This window comes from Strix aluco, chromosome 9, assembly GCF_031877795.1.
Source record: "Strix aluco isolate bStrAlu1 chromosome 9, bStrAlu1.hap1, whole genome shotgun sequence".
NCBI classification, from domain to species: domain Eukaryota; kingdom Metazoa; phylum Chordata; class Aves; order Strigiformes; family Strigidae; genus Strix; species Strix aluco.
Genome location: NC_133939.1, coordinates 2,186,202 through 2,210,048, shown reverse-complemented (window position 1 = coordinate 2,210,048; position 23,847 = coordinate 2,186,202). Strand labels below are relative to the sequence as shown.

Genomic DNA, 23,847 nt, shown 5'->3' with positions numbered 1-23,847 from the left:
TGCCCTGGGCAGCCCATTCCAACGCCCAACAACCCCTTCTGCAAAGAAATCCTTCCTAAGAGCCAGTCTGACCCTGCCCTGGCGCAGCTTGAGGCCATTCCCTCTTGTCCTGGCGCTGGTTCCTTGGCTCAAGAGACTCATCCCCCCTCTCTGCACCCTCCTTTCAGGGAGTTGTAGAGGGCCATGAGGTCTCCCCTCAGCCTCCTCTTCTCCAGACTAAACCCCCCCAGTTCCCTCAGCCGCTCCCCATCAGACCTGTGCTCCAGACCCTGCACCAGCTCCGTTGCCCTTCTCTGGACACGCTCGAGTCATTCAATGGCCTTTTTGGAGTGAGGGGCCCAAAACTGAACCCACTCATTGGGGGGCAGCCTCACCACTGCCGAGTACAGGGGTCAGATCCCTTCCCTGTCCCTGCTGGCCACGCTATTGCTGATACAAGCCAGGATGCCATTGGCCTTCTTGGCCACCTGGGCACACTGCTGGCTGCTGTTCAGCCGGCTGGCAATCAACACCCCCAGGTCCCTCTCTGACAGGCTTCCCATCCCATCTCTCCAAAAGGACCCAAACCACAGTAAAAGGGAGCCGGCATTCGCACCAGTAGGAGCTGCTGCAACTCCTCACAGGGCTGCCTTCTGGCTTGCCTGTGCCTCTGCACAAGTTTAAAGCAAAAAAGACTTTAAAGAAGGAGGCGGAAGAGTTGCCACAGCCCACCTTGTTCTCAGCCAGGGCCTCCTTGGCCAGGTACTGCTCACGCTTCACCGTGACCTCCACAGGCCCAGGAATGTCGGGTACCAGCCGCGCGATCTCATGTCCAATAAAACCACGTGCTGGAAGTGAGCGGGGATGCCCAGCTTGGCCACAGCAGCAGGTCCTCACCCCCCGCGTGGCACCCCCCGCGTGGCACCCCCCGCGGGCCACCCCGCAGGGCTTGGCAGCTGGTACCTCAAGCACAAGGGGGAAGCCCAAACGTGTGGTCAGCAGTAAGTCAAGGTCAAGTTGCCATCCCGGCTGCTAAAGGCTCTGGATCTGTGGGAGCAAAGCGCAGCTGTGACGGTCTCTGCTTCGCAGGGGCGTCACCGTTGCACATTGCTGCGGGCTCGCTCTGATCACGGCTCTGCCCCAGCGCGTGGCAAAACCAGCCCTGGGCCAGCCTCAGCCGGGACCCAGGTGGCAGCAGGTAGCCCAGCCCCTGGGGAACTTTCTCCACTGCAAAAGCATCTCCCTCCACGACAGGAGCTTTTGCTCCAGCCCCAGGTCAGACCGGGCAAGCAACCCCCCCCATTACCCCACACAGGGGCACATCCAGCACATGCTCAGCCCTGGGATGAGCAAGGGCCCTGAGCACCTCAGGAAAGGGCTGGACACCCGGGATCTGCCCAAAGGCTGCTGTGCTAAACAGAACGGTTGCTGTGGCAGCTGCAGAGAAAAGCAAATGCAAGTCTAAGGAAACAAGGCGAGAGGCCAGACGAGGCAGGAGGGGGGTCCCACCTGCACCTGGTGTTGCTCTGCAGGACAAAGTCCCACAGCACATGCACCAAGGTGAAGTTCATGCAGCCACACAAGCTGCTGTCATGGATGTATTTGTAGCACAATGGGGTGGGAAATGGGAGGTGAAAGCGATGAGGAAGGCCTGGGAGCAGGGAAATGCACTGCAGCAGGTCCTGCAGCCGGGGGATGCTCAGCCCCACCAGCGGGACCCCCTCTGCGCCCTGTGCTCTGCGGTGGCTTTCTGCCGTGCCTTGCCCTCAGCCTGACAAACCAGACACGAACGGTGCTTGGCCTTAGACAGCAGCTTCCTGCTGACGGCACTGGGTCCTGCTCTCACCCCTCAGTTAAACCCACGCAGGGTCACACCAAGCCCCGGTGGGTGATGGCTTCCCACCACCCATGGCTGGAGCTGCACCTCCAAAGCTGCAAAGATGAGCCTACCCCAGGCACCACACTTCCCCTCGTCGCTCAGCACCTTGCAAGCAGCCAAAGGAGCTTTTCCCCCTAATTCCCCGCTCTGCTTGCAGCCCTCTTGCTGGTGATGGCCTCCAGGATGGAGAACCAGATGCCAGCTCCCTGTGCCCACGCAGCCATGGGCTGCTGGTACTCGGAGATGAAGGTGTGGTCATCCAGGTGGGTCTCCACCCAGTCGCTGAGCAGGGCAGAGAGGGGTGCCAGGGGACAGGCTGCCACAAAGATGGTGAGGAAGTCAAACCACAGGACTGGGAGGAAGAAGAGGAGGAAGAGCAGGGAGGGACAGGCTGAGAGTTAGCAAGTGCCAGGTGCTCGGTGTCCCTGAGCCATGGGGCAGGCAGGAGCTAAGGTGGCAGGGCCACCTGGGAACCTTTGCCACAGATGGAGGGGTGGAAAGATGGGTGGGAGAGGAAGCACCGGGGCAGCAGGGGCCAATGTGGGGAGGCAGAGCGGGGTGGCACGGTCTAACATTGGGATGAAGATCTACACCCTGGCCTCAAGCTGCCCGCCAGGACCTCGCCATGAACGTGCTGCAGCTTTTGGAGAGCTGCCAGTAGGGACGGGTCTTGCAGAGGAGACACATCCAGTCCTGCTCTTCACTCACACGGATCTCCTGCCTACGGGCAAGGAAGGAGCGTCCAGCAGCCTGTCAGGGCTCGGCCTTTCCCACCGCTCCCCGCTGGACCATTCACCAGCAGTTTGTCACTGAGCGCTGTGGCCGAGCCCTGGGCCAGCCAGGGGCAGAACATTGGGGTGCAGGCACCCCTCGCCCTCCTCCCCACCATCCTAGGTGTGAAGGGTGCACGACCCTGGGGAAGGGGCAGGCAGCGAGGTCACTGAACATCAGGAAAACGCCCGGCGATGAACAGCACCACCCCCACCACTGTGGCAGGCAAGAGCCATCCCGTGTAGAAGCCTGGAGTCAGCAGGGCTGGGGAGCACGAGTCCTGCAGGCCTCCACCACGGCCACCGAGCCAAGAGCAGCTCCCTTCACATACCACCTAGACCCCCTCCAAGTGCTCCTCTCCTCCACCACCTCGGCCAAAGACACCGTGGGGAAAATTCCCCCCCTCCTTGTGTCTTTTCTCCATAGTTGGCCCTGTCACGGTGAGGAAGGACTTTCCACTACCCTCCCCATGGGGCAACCCAGCTCGAAGGCATGGCCACCAGCACGTGTGACCTGGTGGTGAGGAAGCCAGGGACACCCTCTCCAACCCAGACCAGGCCCAGTCCCTGCCCAAGCACCCCATGTCCAAAACACATGGCAAAAAATGAGCTCCTCCAGCTCTCAGTTTTGGAACTGGAAACACCTCAAGAAGCCGAGGTAGGAGATGGGAAACTCATGCAATGTCTGACACTGGCTCAGACACATGGGAGTTGAATAACGAGCCAGAAAAATGCCTTCTGCAGAGGCGGGGGGACCAGAAGGGTGTCGCAGCAGCACGAACGGCAACCAGGCAGGGAGGACATTGCACATGCAGCGAAAGGAAACAGTTCTTCTCTTCCAGTGCATCCTCCACCTAAAAAAGGAGCCTGGGAACCTCCGTGTGTCCTTCAGTAATGTATTCTGTTATCATGAAGACTGTTACTGGTCAGTGGCAAAGCTGCTGGTTCAGTTTTGTGCTCCTTTGAGTCAGATGTTTGTGTTTTAGTTGACTTGCTGGCTGCACTCCAGAGAGGCTGGAAAAAAGCCACCAGCAGCACTGCCAACAGTGAGGACTGCACGTCAGCCAGGGAAACCAGCTCCCTCGGTGGCAGAGTGGAGTAAATGTGTTCCCATTTCTCCAAATCTGCATGGGGGGGGTGGCATGGTTCATTGCCACCATCACATGACATGCCCACAGCCACGGTCTTTTGCATTGTGGCTCCAAGTTTGTTGCTAAACAGCGAGGAAACGGAGTTGGCCTTTCTAATGATGTCAGGCTGCTCCTCAGAAATGCTTCATCGTTCCTTTCAGGACAGGTGGTGTACAGGAGGAAATGCCAGACAGCCCGAGTTTCTCAAATCACGATGTTCTGGCCAAAAGCAAGGCGGGCAAAGCACCCCTTTGCAAAGGACATTGACAACCTCCACCAGCAGAGCTCTTCTGGTACAAGAGCTGCTTCTGGGCAGCAGTGGAGCAGGAGGAAGACATCTGCTGACTTCAGCTAAAAGCATTAGAAACCCCTTCCTCAAAGCAAGGACGTCATCAGAATAAGCTGGGCCTCTTGCTCCTCAGGTAGTGTTGAGATAAAAATGTGCTCAGACTGTGAAGAGATATAAAGGTGCCATGAAGAGCCCGAGCTTCTGAACGTTGCACCACCCAAAATGTCCCCAGCTGGGCTCCTAGAAAAGGCCAAGTCCCTCCTGGGAAGGTGGCCCTGTGACCAACACTGTGAAAACCCACCACACAAGGTGACCAGCAAGAGACCCACAAGACGCACCTGGGATCGCAGCGAACATGAAGTTAGTCACACTGGGAGGATGTGCTGAGGGCCTGGAAAACCAGGAATGTGCTTAGGAATTGGGGCAGAGACCTGCTGAGCAGAGGTGCAGGTGCCAACCTCCACCCAGTTCCCTTCCAGCATCTCAGCCCCCTCCCGGGCACCTTCAGCCAACCCCATCTAAACTTCCACACTTTGGGGCAAATTCTAGCTCCATTTACACCCTTTGCAACTCCTACCCAGTCAAAGGTTGCTAGTCAGCACTGAATTGTGCTCAAAGACCTGGTCAGACCCTCCAGGAGGGCTGGAGCGATGCGAGCCGAGTGCAAAATCTCCCTGAGGAAACACGCACGTGTCCTGAAAAGCCTGTGGGCTCCAAAAGCTTCCCCAGGGCCACACTGTTCTACGGAATACTACTGGCCTCCTGCTGAAGAAGAAGGGATTCACCCCACTCTCCCAAAGACTCAAATCCACGTCCCATTAGAATGAATCAAAGTACCACCACCAGCAAATTTTTGAACAAAAAAACCAAATTTTTGTTTTTTCTTGTTCTAGTTCTCTATTGTTTGAGAGGGCAGCAGAGGAACACAGCTCTGATGGGTGGGGTGAGGCTGATGTGCAGTGACCAGCACATCTCCTGCTGACACGGACACCCCATGGCTACTGGCTCTGGTCCAACCCCTAACAGAGGGATCTGCTTCCTTAAAAAACAGCCAGAATTTGAAATTTTTTTGCCAGAGAACTGGCAAACCTACACATCCCTTGAACAGCTTTAAAATACACGTTCCACTGCTCTGTTCCTCGGCGAGCGCCATGGGCCACGTTGGAAATGTCTCCCAGATACCTCACAGGTTCACCCAGCCGGCTGGCACACGTGGAAATCTCCCCCATGGCTGCTGCAAATCCTGCACTAACCTGGCCTGGGCAGCGGCTGTTCCCCTGGACCGACGGCACGGCTGTTAGACAAACCCAGGGGCGGACGGCAAGTGCTTCCAGGGAGGTTTTCCAGGCACTGGAGGTAAGAAGTTCAACTGCCCAGATGGAACACGGGTGCAGAGGGATGGCGATGCCGCGTCATCGTATTTAGTAGAAGCAGGACATGATCATGTTTCCTGAGTGCAAACATCATCCGTAATAAAGTGCCACCAAACCCTTACCTTGCTGACCAGTAGCCTTAATATATTTAATATATTATCAGCTGCATTAATTTAGTATTATTAACAAGCAAATGATGATGCTAAGACAATGCCAAATACATCGGCCACAGGACAGTCTTAACTAATTCCTAAATACTGCAAGAGGCTGTATCTGCAAAAGTGCTGAAGGACTCCCATCATAAATAGACTGCTCCGGTGGGCACGGACAGTTTGAAGATGACAGCTGTCACTCAGCAGAGATCAAATACCTGAGGACAGAGGTACAGCAGTCAAACAAGCGGCAGCTTTCACTACGTGGCGGTATCTCGCCGTCTCCTCCCACATCAGCACAAAGCCCTTTTGAGCTCCTTACAGAGGGCTCTGACTTACTCCTCTCCAGATTCCCGCTGCCAGAACTGCGGCCCACGCACGTGGCACTCCAGGCAGGGGGGCTTTACAATGAGTTTCGACCAAGGGACCTCCACAGCGTTTGTAAGATGAAGGACATGCTTGAAGTTGTGCTAAATTGCTGGCTCTCTCTGAAGTAGTCCGCTCCTTTTCAATAAAAAAAACCAGAACGTCTGTTGAGCCTTTCAGCTTCCCTTCAGGCAGTGATGTTCCCCGGTTCTGGAAGCAGCCTCAGCTTCAGCCTGGGATGGAGGAGCACCACGCCTCAGCCTCTGCTGGACTTTGCTCTGACAAATCCTGGGAAATCCAGAGGCAGCTGAAGCCACAACCACCAGTAGAAGAACCTCCAGGTGTGGACTGGATCCCTCAGCTCCTCAAGGGGAATCCATAGCCCCGTACCTCCCTCCTTTTAACCCCTTTCCCAGCTCCAGGCACTACATTGAAACACGGAAGCCCGGCCCCAGGGGCTCTGTGAAGGCCAGCAGCTCACCCAGGCACGCTCATCACGCTGCTTTCACGCCTCAAGCTGCTTGTCCTCAACCCTCTGTTTAAAATCACCACGGAAAGGCCAACCTGCCCCCCCCGCCCCAGTTCTACAAGCTGGTATTTAGCACCGACTCACATCCCATAACCCGGATGGGCATCTCGATCAGGTTCTTCCCCTCAGCAACACCGTCACTGTCTTTTCCCATTTTTCCAGGCCGCCTGGATCTGGAAGTCACGTTTGCAGGGACGTTACTAACCCGAAGGTGTGTCACAGAGCCAACAAGAGTCAGAAAGTGGCTCCGCGTGGCTTCAGCCTATTGCAAAGGCTTTCTGGCAAAACCTCCCCCAGAAATAACAGACACAAGCACAAGGAAGCCTGTTGTGTTAAGATTTAATAATAATAATAATAATAACAACAACATTTCAAAAACAATGAGTGCATTGTACACAAGATCTGGTATTCAGTGCTTTTATTGACCGTTTGCTCTGTGAGTGTCAGTGGACTGAAGACCTGGAGAGTGGTAAGTGGATAAAAAACCCAGTTGGGACATTTCTCCAAGAAGGGCAGGAGAGAGGGGGCAGCAGGAGGTTCAGAATCGAACAAACGTGGCATCAATCTGCCGGACAGTGGGGAGCGCCAGCATGATTTTGCGCCGGTACTGGGGATCCTTCTGCAAGGGGTTTCGCTCCAGATATACAGTTTCCAAGTTCTTCGCTCCTTTCAGCTCATCCAGGTCACTCCAGCTCTCCACGAGATTATCGTTCATCTGCAGAGCACAGACAGACACACTCACACACAGATGTTTCCAAGCTAAGCCTGGTTAGCCGGGACCTGGTTAGGCCAGGTTAAGCCACAGCGACGCTGCTCAGGAGGATCCCGAGTCCCCAGGGGCAGTGGCGCTGTGCAGTCCCCGTGCACACACAAGACCACCCCGCCTACACGGTCCTTCTCCCGCTGGAACCTCCCAGATGTGCTTTCCCGTCCCACACTCCAGGCCTCGCCCACCATCTCCAACCACGCTGTGCTGGGTGGCTGCTCAAGTGCTCCACACCCCCCGGACAGCGCATCCAGCCCGACCAGTCTGCTGGTGAAGAGCCAGCGAGACCCTGAGACCCTCTCTCTGTAGTGTCCCAGCCCACACACTGCTCAGTTAAGGGATGGAAATCTTTACATGAGGATTTTCTTCCACTGTGACATTTGTCTTTCATGACTTCCCAGGATACATTAAAAAAAGGTCCCAAACCGATGTGAAAAGTGACATTTTCCTCTCCCCTTTACATCACTTCGGCACAAAAACTGCTTTGCACTCTGGAGAAAGCACCAAGCTCTCTGGGTCAGGTTCTCCTGCCAGCCCCAGAGCTGCCTCAGTGCGGGCGCTGCAGAGGAATTCCCACGCGAGGGGATGAACGCTTCAGCTGCCTGGCAAGGGAGCAAAGTGTGCGAGGTGGCCACGCCTGCCCAACCCAGACACTGCAGCCACCCTCTGCTTTTGGATACAGAGGCAGTCACTACAGCAATACCACCTTTATATAAAAAATAAATAAATCAATGGATCAGCTCTGCCCCCCCTCAGCAACTGTTCCTCCTCGCATGGGCACCCACGGTAAACGGGAAACTTTGTGCACGCTGTTTGCTGTGTGGTGGATTAGCAGCTCTATTTTTTCCAGCTAGTTCAGTGAAAGAAAACTGCTTCACCGCTGGGACTGCCAGTGTTCCAGCTGAAGATGGTTTTGTAGCTAAGACCCTGGACTAAGAATCTGAAGAAAAGCTCCTAGCTCCTTCATTCTGCTACAGCTCATCGCAACATTACTGCAGCCAAGTCACTCGACCTTCGGATGTCTCAGTGCCCCCACCGGGGAGGTGGTACTGGGAAGCTGGTAGAAGATTCCCACAGTATCTAGGATTTAAAATTCTGCTTCCTTAAGGTGTTAAAGGACTTTGTTATGTGGCTTCAACTCTACAGTCAGTGAAAAATATAAACGAGTAGATGCAACAAAGAAAATTCTGCCCTGCTCTTTATCAAAAAGTACATAATCTTTGCTTTAAAAACAGTGTTAAAGCAGAAAAAAGCCAGGAAGGCATTTTCCAGGTTCAGCTCTGCTCTGCTCTGACAAAGGACTCTTTAAATGCACTAGTGTTGTTGCAAAGGAAGTTCAGTGAGGTTAGGATCTTCCCTTTACTTTCTGCGAAGCAAGTGGAAACAGCTGTGCAACGCTGCCTTCTGTAAGCAGAGCAACAGCAAAGAGGAAGACTGGAGGAAATTGCGAAGGGTCACGACAGGTCCCACGCCAGCCACGCTGCACTGCCTTATTTTTACGGCCCAAAAGATGTCATGTTAAACAGGCTTCTCAGCTCCTGTTATTTAAAGAGTTCCTTACGGAACCAGCACGGCCAGGTAACACCACTGGCCACCTGCTAAGCCACACTGCGAGATGGGGAAAACAGTCCAAGTAGTCTGAATTCCAGGCTCTAGCTTGGTTTCATTTGCAGCTGCTTTTCACTCCTTTTATCTCAGCCTCTGCCCAAGAGTTTCAATAACTGAACTTAAAATGACAGACATTAAGCAGCACAACTCTTCTTCTCAGCCGTGACATGCAGAAATGGTCCAAGAGCTAAAGCACATGCCACCTCATGGACATGTGCTGCTTTTTCCCCCAGACCTGAGCAGATTTGTACACCCAAATACAGCAGGGTACTGATGTTTCAGGAGGGGGTGTCTCTGCGTATTTCCTGATCAGATTTATGAATGACAAAGGGCTTTGCTATTTAGGGTGCCAGAAAGAAACAGAAATGACCCTAAACAGTTGTTATCTACCTCATCGGAATGGAAGTAAACCACGTGATGGGTTTGTTTTCTTCATATTTATAAGGACGTGAACATAGTGACTCTGCTCTAAGTAGGTACTGTGCTCTGGTGCAGTGGTGAGACAGTATCAGCTTCCCCCATTACACTGTCATGCTCACTTAAGGAAAGATGAGATCTGCAAAAATAGGGCACAGTAGGGCTGTTTCATAACCATCACAAGTGTGAAGGGAGGGCCTTGTTCCTAGCTAGAGACAGGCTTGTTACCACTAAGCAAAGCCCTGCAAAGAATATTTTAAGCTCATCTGTTTCCTTAGAGGGAAATCATCATACTCTATCCATGCAGACAGTGAAGATCTTAAAGTTGGTCACCAGAACAAGAAGAGGTTACTCCAAGACACACATGTTCCCCACCCTCCCACTGCTCCCCATCAGCAGGGTTTCCTTTGCCGTTGTACAGACACTTCGGGGAACAGCTCCAGCCTGCTCTTACCCAGAATTCCTGCAGCTCTGTTAGGTGACTGATATTTTCAATCTTCTTGATTCTGTTGGATGCAATGTCCAGCATTGTGAGTTTGTTCTAGACAAGCAAACACAAAAGCATTAGACCAGATTTCCTTTCATCTTCCCTCTCCCACTTTTTTCAGTTTGGAAACCGTCAGAAGCAAAGACACATTATTGCCAGCTGCTTACATGCAGTGCAAGAACTCTCACTGCCTAAATATAGCAAGGAAAACTGTTTTTACTTAAGCTGGGATACTGACCTCCCAGAAGCCATGTGACAAAAATAAAAGCAATTACTGCCCGGATGGCAACTGCCAGCCAAGGGCTCCTAAAAAGTGAGCTTTCCTCATAGTACATGAAGAGGAGGAATCCATTAAAAATCAGATCATAAGTGCCCCCTCAAGCAGCAGAGTCAAACAAACTTTCTGCAGCAGGAAACCTAACAGTTTTAGAAAAAAAGGTTTTTTTCTGCCTTGCACACAGCCAACTAAGTTCCAGATTGTCTCTGCTCTCTGACAATGCCATCTACTGTTGGGTGAGAACAAAAATGCTACAGGCTTCTGTGAAATCCATCCTCCCCAGAAATCCAGAAACGTACACTGACACGAAGGCAAGCCACACGCCACAGCTTGTCTCTCTCACTCCCAGCTCCAGTTGTTGTCCTACTGAAAAGAACTCTTGATTATCTACAAACTACTGTCTGAAAGGCTGGAGCAGAGACAGCCAGCTGTGGCCATCAGGCTTTCCACTGCTGAAGACCAGCCAGGCTGCTGTATTTGTGTATCAGCTTGTGCTTCCCCTTCCCAGGTCATGAAAAAAAGTTCTACTCCAGAAGATCTGGAGGAGCTTCACCCATGCAAGACATTTTAATGTAACAAGTGCTTGAATCTTTGTGGTCTTTTCAAGAGACTCAGGCCCCCAGCATGTAACTGGGGAAGCTGAGGAACAAAAACTTCCAGAAAAGCACAGCCACTAAGAGGAGCACCTCAGGGCAACAATCTGTCACACAGTTAGCAAGAGCCTGCTCACATTGTTCTCCAGTCCCTCGATGACTTCGATGCCATTGTGGCTGAGGTACAACTCACGCAAATTCACCAAGCTCTGCAGCCCCTCAATCTTGGTCAGACGGTTATTCTGAAAGTGTAACAGCAGTTTAAGTCCACTCTAAACAAAGCATTTCTCTGAAGTACGGATGGGAAAGGGAAACAGTCTGTTTGGGTCCACATTGACCTCGTGAGCTCAGCAAGTCTGATCTCTGTACCACTGAGGCACAAGGAAGTTCCACGGGAGCCAAAGTCTCTAAGTTTAGAATCATCAGACTGAGCTTCCCATCAAAAGTTGTAGCCTGAGAGTTTTCCACTTGGTGTCTTTACAAACAACAGGTTTGCACATTAATAGCACCCATTTTGTAGGTCTTTTCAACGGATTGGTCAAAAGGGAAGTTACAACACTTCAATCCCAGCACACTCTGCTCTACATAATTCTGCACAGCCTATAGAACTACAGAATAATGATGCATAAGGGTACTACCACATGCAGTGAGTAAGCCTTTCTTACCAACAGCTGTAAGATATTAGAATGCACTAGCACTGTCATACGGATGAGAAGGAGACTCAATGAAAGAAATCAGCTGAGTAGCTTTTACTCCACCTTTTAACAAGGAAGAAACTTTCCATGAGCGCATTAAGGACAGATTTCATTTAGCACAGGCTTGTTCACATTTCTTCCCTCTGCAGGAAGAAGGCAGCGACACTGAGCCACTGCCATTATAATGACTTTCCTGGCATAACTCGTTTGATGTTATTGTAATATATTAGGAAAGAGTATTTCAGGAAGGAAACGGGGGATAAAATTAATTTCCTGTTCTCTCTTCCATAAAACTCAAACATTTGTTTTATCATTTTATCAGTGTCTGTCAATCTCACTTAGTATGAAAGTATGAGAAAAGAAAGCACAGAGAATATCACACTTTCTTCCAGTACAGGAGCGACTCAAACACTGAGGACCTGCTGATTCAGAACAGCTTATAAATTACGAGGTGGTTCATGTAACCGAGGCTGTTCAAAACATAAGAGTACAAAGTAGAATCAATACCTGTATACTGAGCACAGTCAAGTTTGTCAGCGCATCCAAATTCTGGAGCTTGGTGATTTTATTCTTTCCAAGGAACAGACTGTCAAGATTAGCCAAGGCGTCAATATTTTCAATTGCCTGCAAAATGACCAGAGCAGACGGTGTTATTGCTGCAACGCAAAACTCCAACCTGTACATGTGGCTGGCATTTTCCTGCCTCGACCCGTGGAGCTGCGCTCCTGAGAAACACAAGCCTGCCAATTCCACACACAACGTGTGCTCAAGGTAGGGCCTCCCTGGCGACCCAAGAGCAGAGCAAGTGCAGGGCTTTGTGCAGTGACAGTCTCCTCAGCCCATGGGACAGCTGGCTTGTGGCACTACTCTCCCCTATTTTTCCACACGGGTCACATTGCTTTGTCCCGGCTGTTGCCTCCACTGTCCAGGCAGCAAGAACAGAGAACAAAAAGGCTCAGGGAGCACTGGAAGTGACATTCCCTGGGCCATGAGGTGTATCCAGGGGGGGAGATATTCGTGAAGCAAGAAAAATCTGTCACTAGTGAATGGAAAGAGAAACTGGGAGGAGAAAATACAATTTGCAAATTTAGTCTTGACCATCAGTGACTGCATAAACCAGAGGCAAGCTGTTTAGCTTCTCTGCACAACAGTTTCTCTGTCATAAGCAAGGTTAACTGTCTTATGGGTGTATGTGCTAATGTATTTAACTACTGGCAGAACATACACATAGCAATTTAAGTGATGTACATGTTTTAAATATACATGCTACTGGCAGAACATACACACTATACTCGCTTAAGTCCTGAGCTCAGCCTTCAGTGAGAGAAAATAAGGATCTCTGTGAGGCATCAAGAACCACCATATTCTTTATTTACAAAGGACCGAGCACCAGAAAGTGTGAACAGAAGAGAGAAAAAAGGGCAAAAAAAGGGAAAAAGGGTGGGAAAAAGACTCCTGTAAACAGAAGGAAAGAAAACACAATGTTTTCTTGGAGGGGAAGGCCTCTTAATTCAAAAAAAGGTGCTGTTACAAGAGAAAAAATTTTAAAAATAGACTTCAGCTCAGAGAAGAACAGTAACATGGATATAGAGACACACACAGCTGTGCATCTGTGCTCAAGTACCCTGTGTCACCTCAGCTCTTCCACATCCTTCTTGCCTGGCAGACTTTCAGAGACCAGCAGTGCTGGTGAGACAGGCCCCTGAGTCCTAGCACCAATGTGTGTATGTGTGTGTGTGTGTGTGTGCGCATGTTCACCTGCGTGTGTATAAAGGAAGAAGAAGATGAACACACACACACACACTATGAATTTATAGATACACTCTGGAAAGCAAAGAAGCTCTATCCCACTATTGCCAACAGATTCAACATAAGGTGTTTATCAGCTCAGATTTGGATTCACCCTCCTTCTACCCTGTGGACTTACCCCTATTTTGACCTTGCAAGAAAATGATAGATTTGTTGCTCATTGGTAGCTTCCCCAGCCCTGAGGAGGAAATACTTGTGACTGTGAGGATACTGAGAAGAAACAGGGAAAAAAAAGCTACTTAAAGTCATAAAAAAGCCATACTTAAGTGAGAGTATGGAACAGATGGACATGAGGGGGAAAAAACCTAAGGATCAAATAAAGAAGTGCTTGCCTCAGTCCAGCTTTGGAAAAAAAGCATGAAATGTATCAGCTCAAGCATAAAGTTCTGCTTCCTCACCATTCATACAAAAGGATCAGAACTACGAGCGCTTAGTAAGTCATGACGGGCTCCAGAGTAAGTGCACTCTGAAGGGTCAGCGTGCAGCAAAAGGACTAAAACAGCATTACTGCAGAAAATTCAATGCCCGGGGATGAGTGTATGAGGCACCTCAGAGCCAAGAACGCTGCCTGGACAGACAGTCCATAGGCCTTCACCCTGAAGGGTTACGGACATGCCCACCTGTAAAGCACAGAGCCAGGCCACCCCACCAACAGAAAACTATTAGAAGGGTTCTAGGTGCCCCCAAATGACGTGAAATGTATTTCTTCATGCCTAGCCTAGGCACAAGTTACTTACTCCAGTAAAGCAATCAGAAGTATAGAGCAGTGCTGTTTGAAGAAGCCAGGATAGAATTAACAGATAAACAGAAAAAAAGCTAAAAATAAAGTAATTTAAGAAGCTTGTGTTACCCATACAGTGATAACTTTAGGGGGTTTTGTTGTTTTGTTGTTAATATGCTCAGGCTCAACATTGAGCAAACACATAAAATAAATCTGACCTAATTGTTTAAAAGATATAAAGATAGATAGATAGATAGATAGATAGATAGATAGATAGATAGATAGATAGATATAAAGGCTTGACAACATTGGTGGCAATCTAAAGTATCAATTCAGAAATCTAGCTGGATTTTTTTTTTTCCAGAAGGTAATGATGGTTAGATATGGAATACAGCACAGTTTTGCTTAACCCAGCTTTTGAAACGCAAGGATCAGTGTATTTAGCAAACTCCAAGGTTCCTAATCACTCATCTGATCTGGCTGATGTTCTCACACTCCAGATTTATTCCCCTAAGCAATCTAATTTCCAAAGTAGAAATTCCTCTGGATGGAAAAGAATTCAGTCTAGTTTAGCTTTAGGAACAAAATAATATTTTTCCAGTTCATAAAAGCAGCACACATTTCTGCCTTAAAAGGCTGTTCATAATAGCTGAAGTTTCCTTCTTTTCTAGAAAGAGAAGTATGCTTCCACAAGGCTTGAAATACAGAGGACAAACAGGTTTTTTCCTCATTTGCTCTTTCAGCATAACAAGTAATTTTTCAGAGATTGTAAACGGGGAGCGCCAACTTAGTTTTCAGATTGCAATGCACTCATCTGTTACAACTGTTTTCTAAAGCACATATAATTGAAAAAGCTTCTAAAAAATTAATAGTTTACTTAGCACGTTGCAAGTCTTTTGTGTCATCTGTTTCACCAGTTCTCTTGCAAACTGCATAAAATGCAGAAAAGCATACCTTAAGGACAGGAGAGACTACTCAGAACTGCTTCCCTTTCACTGGCACAGATTTTAAATCACCTAAATTGAAGAAGTCACAAACTGCACAATAAAAAAAAGTAATCAACAGTACCGGGTTTTTGAGGCATTTCAGAGCAAAGCCTCAAGAAAATCTTTTTCCTGAGTGAGACTAACTGAGCAGGTTATCAGTTACACACACAAATCAAACCAGAATTAAGTTTGCACTCAACAGGTTTTATCAACCCAGTGCCAGCCTCTAGGAAGGTAAGAGAAAACAGTAATTGCTAGTTTTGATAGGCATGACTCTCTAGCAGGAGGAAACCGTCATCTGGAAAAGGCTACACACAGGGGATGCATGAGTTCAAGAGAGAAATTAATAAATTGAGTAATTTAGTAGCCAGGCACTACATGCATACAGAATTAAAAGATCCAGCATGCGCAGCAATAAGCAATTACGCATTAAATGACTGGAACAATAAGAACAAAATTGCAAGTAAAAGTCAATGAAGTGCACGTTCAGAAAAGGCTAATTCCAAGCTGAAGAGAGAGCTGGAGAGCTCAAAACTCTCCCGCTGACATCTTGAAGAACAAGCCTACCCGAATTCGATTGGATCCCAACTCCAACATCTGTAGCATCTGCAAGTTGCTCAAATTCTCAATTTTGCTGATCTTGTTGTTGACAAGGAAGAGTTTTTTCAGTTGGGTAAGCCGATCTAGTCCTTCAATGTGTCGCAGAACATTAAAGGAGATGTCCAGGATCCTGAGGTAAAACAAAACAAAGGTCTCTTCAGTCCATCAGGCACGGATGATTCTCGAAAAGGCACTTGTAAATTGGTGGGGAATCTCGTATCTGCAGAGATCAAGCACTTTGCTAGGCCTGAAAGCTAGAGTCAGAAGCGTCATTTCTTTTTATCAGAAATGACAACAAACGTATCTTTCAAAATACTTCTACAGTGTGTTACGGGGAAAAAAAAAAAAAAACACGTCACATGCAGAAGACAGCCATCATTTCACCCAGCCGTGGAGCTGCCACTGTGGGAGGAAGCTCATCTCCAGTACTGCATATTCCTTGGGAAAGGGATGTGCCTACAAGATCTGCCTGACAGGAAAATGTCAAGGCCTCCCGTAAGCATGAAGCGGTTATGGCTGTGGGAAGTGGGTCAGCCCTCCTCGCCCCAGTGGGAACAGTTTGGTAACGTATCTCCAGAGTGATCGCAGACAAGTGCCAGAAACCGGGAAGAGCACTTCTCCTTCCCTAACACCCTCCAAAAAAAGTCCTAATCTCACCTGAAATCTCTTGTCATTTTTTGCAGGAATAAAACCCTGTTATATTGAGCTCTCACTGCCAGGAGCGAGGGGTGCCTGAACGCTTCCACACCTGCACCTATCATTCTCGCTGCCTTCTACAGCACACATTTCATTTCCAGCTGGCTGTCCCTGATGAGCTTCAGGATAACGAAAGCAGTTTACTGCGTAGGTGAAATATCAACGGAGAACGGACATTATCCTTCACAGAGCATGCGAATGAATCATGAGGAAGGCCTGGGTGATAAATACTGGAGTAAGTACAGCATGAGTAACTCAGTGAGTGGCAAACCACCCTCAACCTAATTCTGCTTTTTCCCCTGGACTCACTCAAGTTCCACCAGAGACTCCAAGTTCTCGATCTTCCGAATTTGATTGTCATAGAGATCCAGTTCCCGCAAGGTCTGCAATTGCTCCAGGTTCTCAATGCGCTTAATCAAATTCTGACGGAGACATAGAGTCTAATAGTTGGGGAAAAGTTTAAAAACAAAGGATATGAATGACAGCACGTAATGCCTTTTGGCATACAGATAATAAGGTTGGGGGTTTTTTTTCCTCATTAAGTTTTGTTGGGTTTTTGTTTGGGTTTTTTGTTTGTTTGCTTTTTGTGCTTTTTTAAAAATACAATCTTTTCTTGTTTTATTCCAACTCTACAGAAGTAAATTTTTTTACCACAAAGATGGTCAGACACTGTAATAGCAGCCCAGAAAGGCTATGTAATCTCCAATTCTTGGAAATACTCAAGAGCTTGACTGGAGAAGGCATTAAGCAACACGTTCTAACTGGACCTGCTTTGAGCGGGGGTTTACAAGAGACCTCCAGAGGTCCTTTCCAACCTACATTATTTTATGTTAAGCCTGCTGTGCAAGTACAGAATGGATCTCTTAGGATTAGCCCTGATGCACTCTCATCCACTTCCAAAAACAACTTGTAAAACCCCAGGATTTTTATTACTACTTGACAAATGGGTAAATGCTACCTCCTTCAGTTAAACGTGAAGTGAACTCATTAGGATCTCAGACAAAGAGACTCCTGTATCTGTCCTCTTATAGGTTAGATATGCAAAATATCCAGTTCCAAGAGGCATTCTCTAGTCCTTAGGACTGTTACCTTCACTTTCTTGAGCACCTCAAATCCTTCAATCTTCCCGATTCGGAAATGATTCAAGTCAACATCCTGAAAGAGAAATAAAGGAATTCAGCAGTTGTTTCAAAACACTCTTCAAAGACTGACCTTGTACTTGGTTCTAAGGAAAATTACAGTCTTACAAAATGTGTAGCTCATTAAAACTTCCCTTCAAAGAGCTTGTGAAAATTGACCCTGGCACATGATTTTACCACCACAGGTGAAGCACGTGGCCTAAGCTTGTCAGCTGCAAACACAGTATCTGCAAAAAGGCAACAGCCCTTTTCTGAGGCTGAGCATGTTTTGCCAAAATTAGAAATCTTTTGCAGTAAATTCTGAATTTACAGAAATTGTGCTGTCTAGAACAAATAAAGTGTTGCATAAAATTCTCTTACCCACTTTTCTAGGGCTTAACTGGAACACACCTTGCTATTTCCAGTTCCAGGACTCAGATTAACAGAAACCACCGACAGTTCAAATAATCTGCTGGTTCTGTGAACATTAACTCTGCACTGGCAATCAGCTGATGCACTTCACATCTGTGCTGTCCAGCTTCAGATGTTCCAGTTTTGCAGGTCAGCCAAAGAGAAACAGAGCACTTCACCACCCAAGCTCAAAAACTCTCCAGCTAACAGGCTCATGAGGCTGTCAATGCCAAGGCACAAGGCTGGTTAAGCAGCTGTGCCAATTACAAATCATGGGTCTGACAGCAGAGATCAGTTCATTAAAGATATTCTCACAAAAAGTCATAGCCCGTCAATAATGCTGGCAGCATAGCTTCACTTTCAGTGCCTCCATGCTTAATTTAAAATTCTAAATTAGTAACAAAACGTTTCAGCTACTGATCAAGAATAAACACCTCTACTTCTAGTCTAAAGGCTCTGAATCGATTCTGGGGAAGATCACGGTAGCCAGCACCTCCAGAAGAATCAGATCTTTTAACCAGGTTTCAATACTTGCCTTTGCCTCCCTTTTTCTCCTGCTGTATAAAGCCCATAAGGACAAAAATGTGCCTTTACCTCAGCTTCTGGGTCCAGGCTAATTGTCTCCATGTCCACTGGCGTCTCTGCTTCTCCTGCAGGAGAAGCAAATACATTATAAACTTCTGCTACCTGATAGCTAAAGGCAAGATAACAGTTGCTAACGTCCAGAGAGACAAAGGGAGCAAATGCTCCTCAGAAGAACACACACATGAGATGCACAGTTCAGATATTCTGCTGCATTATAACTAGACTTCACCTATTTGGCTTCTATTTCATCGTGACAGGTAGTGTGAAAAAAAAAAAGCTTTCTTAACAGAATTTCATGCCGAGATGCAAAAGACAGAAACAACAGCACCTTCCACGGCCTGCCTGTGTGGCTGCTGAATAATGCTGTCTTAAGACTGATCTGAGCAGGATTCCTTTTCTTTACACTTAGGGTCATCATCTCGACACCATCCAACGTGCCTGTGCTCCTCTGACAACCTAATACAACATTGCCAAGAAGGAATCTAAACTGTCTAGCGATAGCGTCAGGAATGACCAAGCATCTCAGCAATCCCACCCTTCAGCTTGTCTTTCATAAACACTGCCAATTTATGTCAATATTGTGTACACTTCTGCATGGATCTCCCTTCTTTTGTTTGACTGAACTCACTAATATGCTAGAAAACATTGTTTATCACACTGCATAGATTTTTCTTGGGAAATGCCTTTACAGCCCTGGAAGACAGCCCAACATTTGCTGTGCTTCTATCACAGCATAAGAGGGAGCGAAGTTTACTGGATAAATTCATGCTGAATAATTCATGACCAATTCCAATTTGTTGAAGACTGTGTGCTGGTTGCATCAATTTCCAAAGAAAGACTAATTCAACTTTGCAAAACAGTCATACAACATGCAAACCCTTTCCCACTTCACGCGTAGCTTCTGTATGTACTGCCAAAAAACCAAGGAACTTTACAGTCAGAGCCCAAAGGCTTTGCATTAACGCCCGCATTACTGTATGTAAGCTCATCCCACCAACCCAGAAGTAATGACTATTTTTATAGCCCAGCATGGTTACAACATCCTTGTAGATGTCAAATGTCCCCAATACTTAATGAGTGTTTTTCCTACTGATGCTTGGCATCGTAAATAGCATTGTAAGGATGAACAGTACGAGCATGACCATTTTTAATACTGCCATCAAACTCCAAGGTTTTGATAGCTCCACACACCATCATTTACCTTGCTGTATTTGGGCTACTGCTCTTACCCGGGCATTCGAACAGGAAAGAGCATTAACTGAACTGACTCACAGAAGTTAAGACCAAAAAGCAATCCCCTGTCCATCATCTTTTAATATTCTTTATAGCATAAATGAGCAGGGAGCATAAATTACATTTTGGGGATGCGAAATGAGCTGGTAGGTTTCATGACATTGAATGGCAGCGTAGAAATGCCACCAAAACTATGTGTCTGTCAGCATTTTAGCAGTGGACAACGCTTGAATTTTCTTATTTTTCTTCCAGATCAGAAGCTATGCACTTCAGCAGGGGAGTGGGATACCCTACCCTGCTCCTACCATGGCTGCATCTCTTTGACCTATTACTAGGGTGCAAAGGCTGCCAGCACAAAGTGCTCCGAGCCAAACCAGCACCCTAGCTGAATTTACAGCTAACAGGAACACAGCCCGAGTTTGGAACAACAGTTATTTGAGATCACATACAAACCCAAACTACTCCCCTCGTATTAAATTGTACTAGCAGTAAGTTGGTGCTCATGGTGAAGAAACTTCTACTTTTGAGACTTTAAAGTTGTCCAGCAGTAAAGCCAGTCATGTATTCAGTAAAAAAAATTCTTCAGCAAAAATAAAAGTCAAGTAAAAAAAAAATTCTTCGACCTTGTTTGGCTGGCAGCCTTCTCTATAAAATCATGTGTTTCATCCCAGCACCCATTACAGACCATTTATACACATTTGTTTTTGGCAGTGTGTTAAATACTCTGTTCTTGGCTCTGTCAAAGGGTAGCTCCTTATATTTTTGCCATATGGCTTTGAGTGACCAGTCCTGGCAGAGCCAGTGTGGAAAATAAGCACTCAAGTCTGAAGGTGCCAAACCAAATCACACAGGATATGTGTATCAAATTCACTGAAATAAAAGCAATTTAAAACTGAACACAGAGGCACTGGCATTTATGTAATAAGGCCAACTCTCAAAGTTTATGTACTCTTTATAAAACACTCTCCATATAGCAGTCTGAGTGAGATGTGGATACTGGTAACACCGATAAATCATTACTGGTATGAGAATGTTGAAGTACATTTTCTCTCAAAGAAGGGAAACAAAAATGGTTCTAGCAAATTTACAGTCCTATCAATTGTCAGCCAACATTTTATTTATGAACCAAGTGGACATAAACCACCTAAACTGAGCCTTTTACAGTCACTTTACAAACAGAACCGCAATTTCACTTGCATGCAGCAAGTATGAAACAGCGCTTTAGTGCACAGTTTTTTTAATGCAGCAGATTTCTCAAGGGGAAAACATTGCTCTGGCAGTGAAGTTACTTAAGTGAATTTTTGTGTAACCCATGCCTGCAAGCTACACAGATCTGCAGATGTAGGAAGAAAATACGACATTCAGGAAACCCAAATTCCGCAGTACAGAACAGTAGTTACTGAGTTATGTAAGTTCACAGTGCCACAAGCATTTAAAGCAACTAAGAGCCTAACTACACTTTTTAACTGCATATGCATGAAAAATATTATAAATAGCTAAGTTATAAGCTTTCTAAACAGAGGCGCTATTCCTCAGAGAATTACCTACATGATGAATTTGAAATTTCAGCTGCTTGAGCTCTTTCTATTTATGATCTTCTCTGAAAAAAATGTGGAAAACTTCATTTTCCTTTCAGCCGAGAAACTCAAAGCTGGCTGTGGAAACTAACTCAAATGTTCCAAAATTATTCCTCTGCTTGGTTTCTGCACTAGAAGTTTTCTGAATCCCAACAGTTTGGAAGAAGTAACAATACAGTCATTACATTAAATCATATCCAATGTAATTCAGCAACCAAATCTGAAGGTGTTTTTCTTGCTTTCACTGGAATAAAAGTACGTCACTTGAAGTACTTTCTCTAATATTATAATTCCTGGGGGAACAACATACAAAATATAACCTCAAACACACAGCTAAATTACATCAGCTGAACAAACACTCAATGTTACATGCAGGCAAAGGAAAACTGTGACTGACTGATCTGCACGGCTGCTATTAACGACACAGTGCTTGGGGTGTACAAGTTGCAAGGTGTGCTCTTACGCTTTTACAGATATCACCACAGCATTTTTTAATTAATGTAGAGGGTTTTTTTCACTATCAACAATGATTTAAGACCTAGATAAGAGTTCATGTAGTTAGCAGATGAGATTTAGAATTCTCATAATAATTTACTAGTTTGGAGAATACTTTTGCAAATTCTAATGGGCAAGGTTAAGATTAGGAGGGATCTGCAGTAAATGCAGTCAAAAAGGATTAAAATTTGCTGCAGAAGATTTGCTGTATTATTTCACTTACATTTCCAGACCAATAATAATCCCATGAACACCTCTAATAAAAGGATGCTATTACCTTTTAGGTTGTTAGCTAGCACCAAAAGCCCAGATCATACTGCCATACAGGGTCTTCAGAAATGGATCTGCTTTGACAAATTCTATGCGAGCTACTGAAAAGCAAACCCTTCCAGCAAACACTCACAGCCTTAAAAAAGTCAGGATTTCTACCCAATGTTCTAATAAAACCAGCAGCAAAAGTTTAAAGTCAAGAGGATTCAAAGCGATATAATTTCAGTACGTCTTAGAATTTTTAAGTTAAAAAAATAAAACGTACAGCTTCCTTCAATCTATCTAGAAATAGTCGTCTTCGCCTTCCAAAGGAATTTGGCAGCTCTTTAGGTAAAATCTACATACACTAAAGCAGAATTATGAAAAGCTGCTTACGTCTATTTCTAATGAACATCTCCAGCACCTTTCCACAGAAAGTTACTATGTTTCCACAAAAAAAGTATGAATAAATATGTTTTGCGTTTTCATACTGATTTCTGAGAGCAATGTGGATGGATAAATAAAAACTCCCAAAAGTCTAATATCAGTGGTTCCATAAAAAGAAGGCAGCTTTATTTTAGCAACGAAAACACTATCATTTATTTATTTTTAAAGGAGATCATTCTAAGGCAGATTCACACTGTTCACTAACATCGATACAACCATCACGTAGCCACAAGAAACACGAAGGGTTGATACACGTACTGTACCGTACACACTGGTAAGGTGACACTTCCTAACGCGATCGTTTAGGCTGGCAAGGTACCTGCGGAGTTCTCGCCATTCTGCTCATCTCTCAGGCTCTGCTGACTGAGGTCTGTTACTAAGCGAACTGCTTGTTTCTTCCCTTCTTCATCTCCCGACTCCTCCGATTCAATCCGCTTATCAACTGTGCAAGATACATAATAGCAGAATTAGGCTATTTTCAGCAGTGGGGTTGGGGGAAGAAGTAGCAAGCAGATATAATAACCAGGATTCACATACACCACTATGCAGTTAGTAGAAATCCTAAGTTAACTAAATGAAAGGTTTAGTCTTAAATAAAAGGCCTCTTACCCCTTGTTTCTACTTTGATTTTGGATGCACTTTTTCCTCCCATCACATCTTCCTAAAACCAACAATCTGGGAAGAAGACTGGAGGAAAAAGGAAATTTCTTAGATCAATGAAGTGCAATTCCAAAGATTACGGAAATGGAATTAGAACTATTACATTTTAAAAGCTTTTAGAAAAAAATCAGTATCATGTACAATAGTACTAATGACACAACGAAGTGAAGGCATCAAAAAAAAATATTAAAAGATCTCTGCAGATAAAAGCAACCCTCTCCCCAGCACAACCTGCGAGATCCCTTCACCGTTTACCCAGCCACAACTCTGGTGGCCACCCTGGCCCTGGGGACCTGAAGCTCCTCACTCCTCGCCCCCCCCTCAGTATTTGCTCTCGTTTCGTGGGGGGACTGAGGAAAAGCAACGCCATGCCAGGGGATTTCTTTCTTATTATTTTTTACGTCACGGTCATCTCTACAAACCCACTTCTTCCACCTCTCGCGCGCGGAGGCCCCATCACGCCGTGCCCGAGGTAACACACCTCCCCGCTCCCGGGCGGCCCGCCCCCGCTCGCTGCCAGCCAGGGGCCCGTTCCCCACGGGCAGTCGCCCTCGGGGTGGGCACCCGGGGGCTGCCGGGCCGCGGAGGGCCCGCAAGCCCCACTGCGCGCAGCTGGCAACCGCCCCACCAAGGAGCGGGCCGCCCCAGCCCCCCTCAGCGGCCGCAGCCGTGCCGGACCCCGGCGGGCTCTCACCCTCCATCATCTCCTGCGGTCCCTCACCGCTCTCCGCCGCCATATTGCTTCTCCTCCCACCACCCCCTTCCGGAAACCGCCTCGGCCGTGGCCACAGCCAATCAGAGCCCGCGGATCGTGACGCGCCGCAGCCAATCGCTTCCACCGGTGGTGCGCCGAGGGGGCGGGGCCGGGCCCTGGCCACCGGCCGCCAGCGCGCGTGCGCGCCGGGCTGCGCCCCGCGGCCTCCTGGGAGTTGTAGTTCCCTGCGGCGGGG

The 23,847-nt window shown here is 47.2% G+C and overlaps 1 protein-coding gene across 2 annotated transcripts; it reads right to left on the bottom strand.

Annotated features, from left to right (window-relative positions):
* Positions 1–6,790: 6,790 nt before the first annotated feature.
* Positions 6,791–23,674, bottom strand: PPP1R7 (protein phosphatase 1 regulatory subunit 7). Of its 2 annotated transcripts, XM_074833325.1 has the most exons (11): positions 23,592–23,674; positions 22,847–22,924; positions 22,557–22,679; positions 18,246–18,301; positions 17,212–17,277; positions 16,432–16,562; positions 15,394–15,556; positions 11,818–11,934; positions 10,753–10,857; positions 9,713–9,799; positions 6,791–7,182 (listed from the first exon to the last, which is right to left on the bottom strand). In XM_074833325.1, exons 2-11 carry the CDS (start codon positions 22,887–22,889, stop codon positions 7,006–7,008), a joined length of 1,068 nt encoding a protein of 355 aa, XP_074689426.1. In that variant the 5' UTR covers positions 22,890–22,924; positions 23,592–23,674; the 3' UTR covers positions 6,791–7,005. The 2 variants fall into 2 exon arrangements, with proteins under 2 accessions (XP_074689426.1, XP_074689428.1); XM_074833327.1 differs by lacking the exon at positions 22,847–22,924 and having other exon boundaries at positions 23,592–23,658.
* Between the last annotated feature and the right edge of the window lie 173 nt (positions 23,675–23,847).

Coding starts and splice junctions, on each gene's coding strand:
- PPP1R7 (XM_074833325.1), bottom strand. CDS start 22,889: ATGGGAGGAAAAAGTGCATCCAAAATCAAAGTAGAAACAAGGG. Junction 17,278..18,245: donor GCCTGGACCCAGAAGCTGAG/GTAAAGGCACAT, acceptor TTTCTCTTTCAG/GATGTTGACTTGAATCATTT. Junction 11,935..15,393: donor TGGGATCCAATCGAATTCGG/GTAGGCTTGTTC, acceptor GTCATTTTGCAG/GCAATTGAAAATATTGACGC.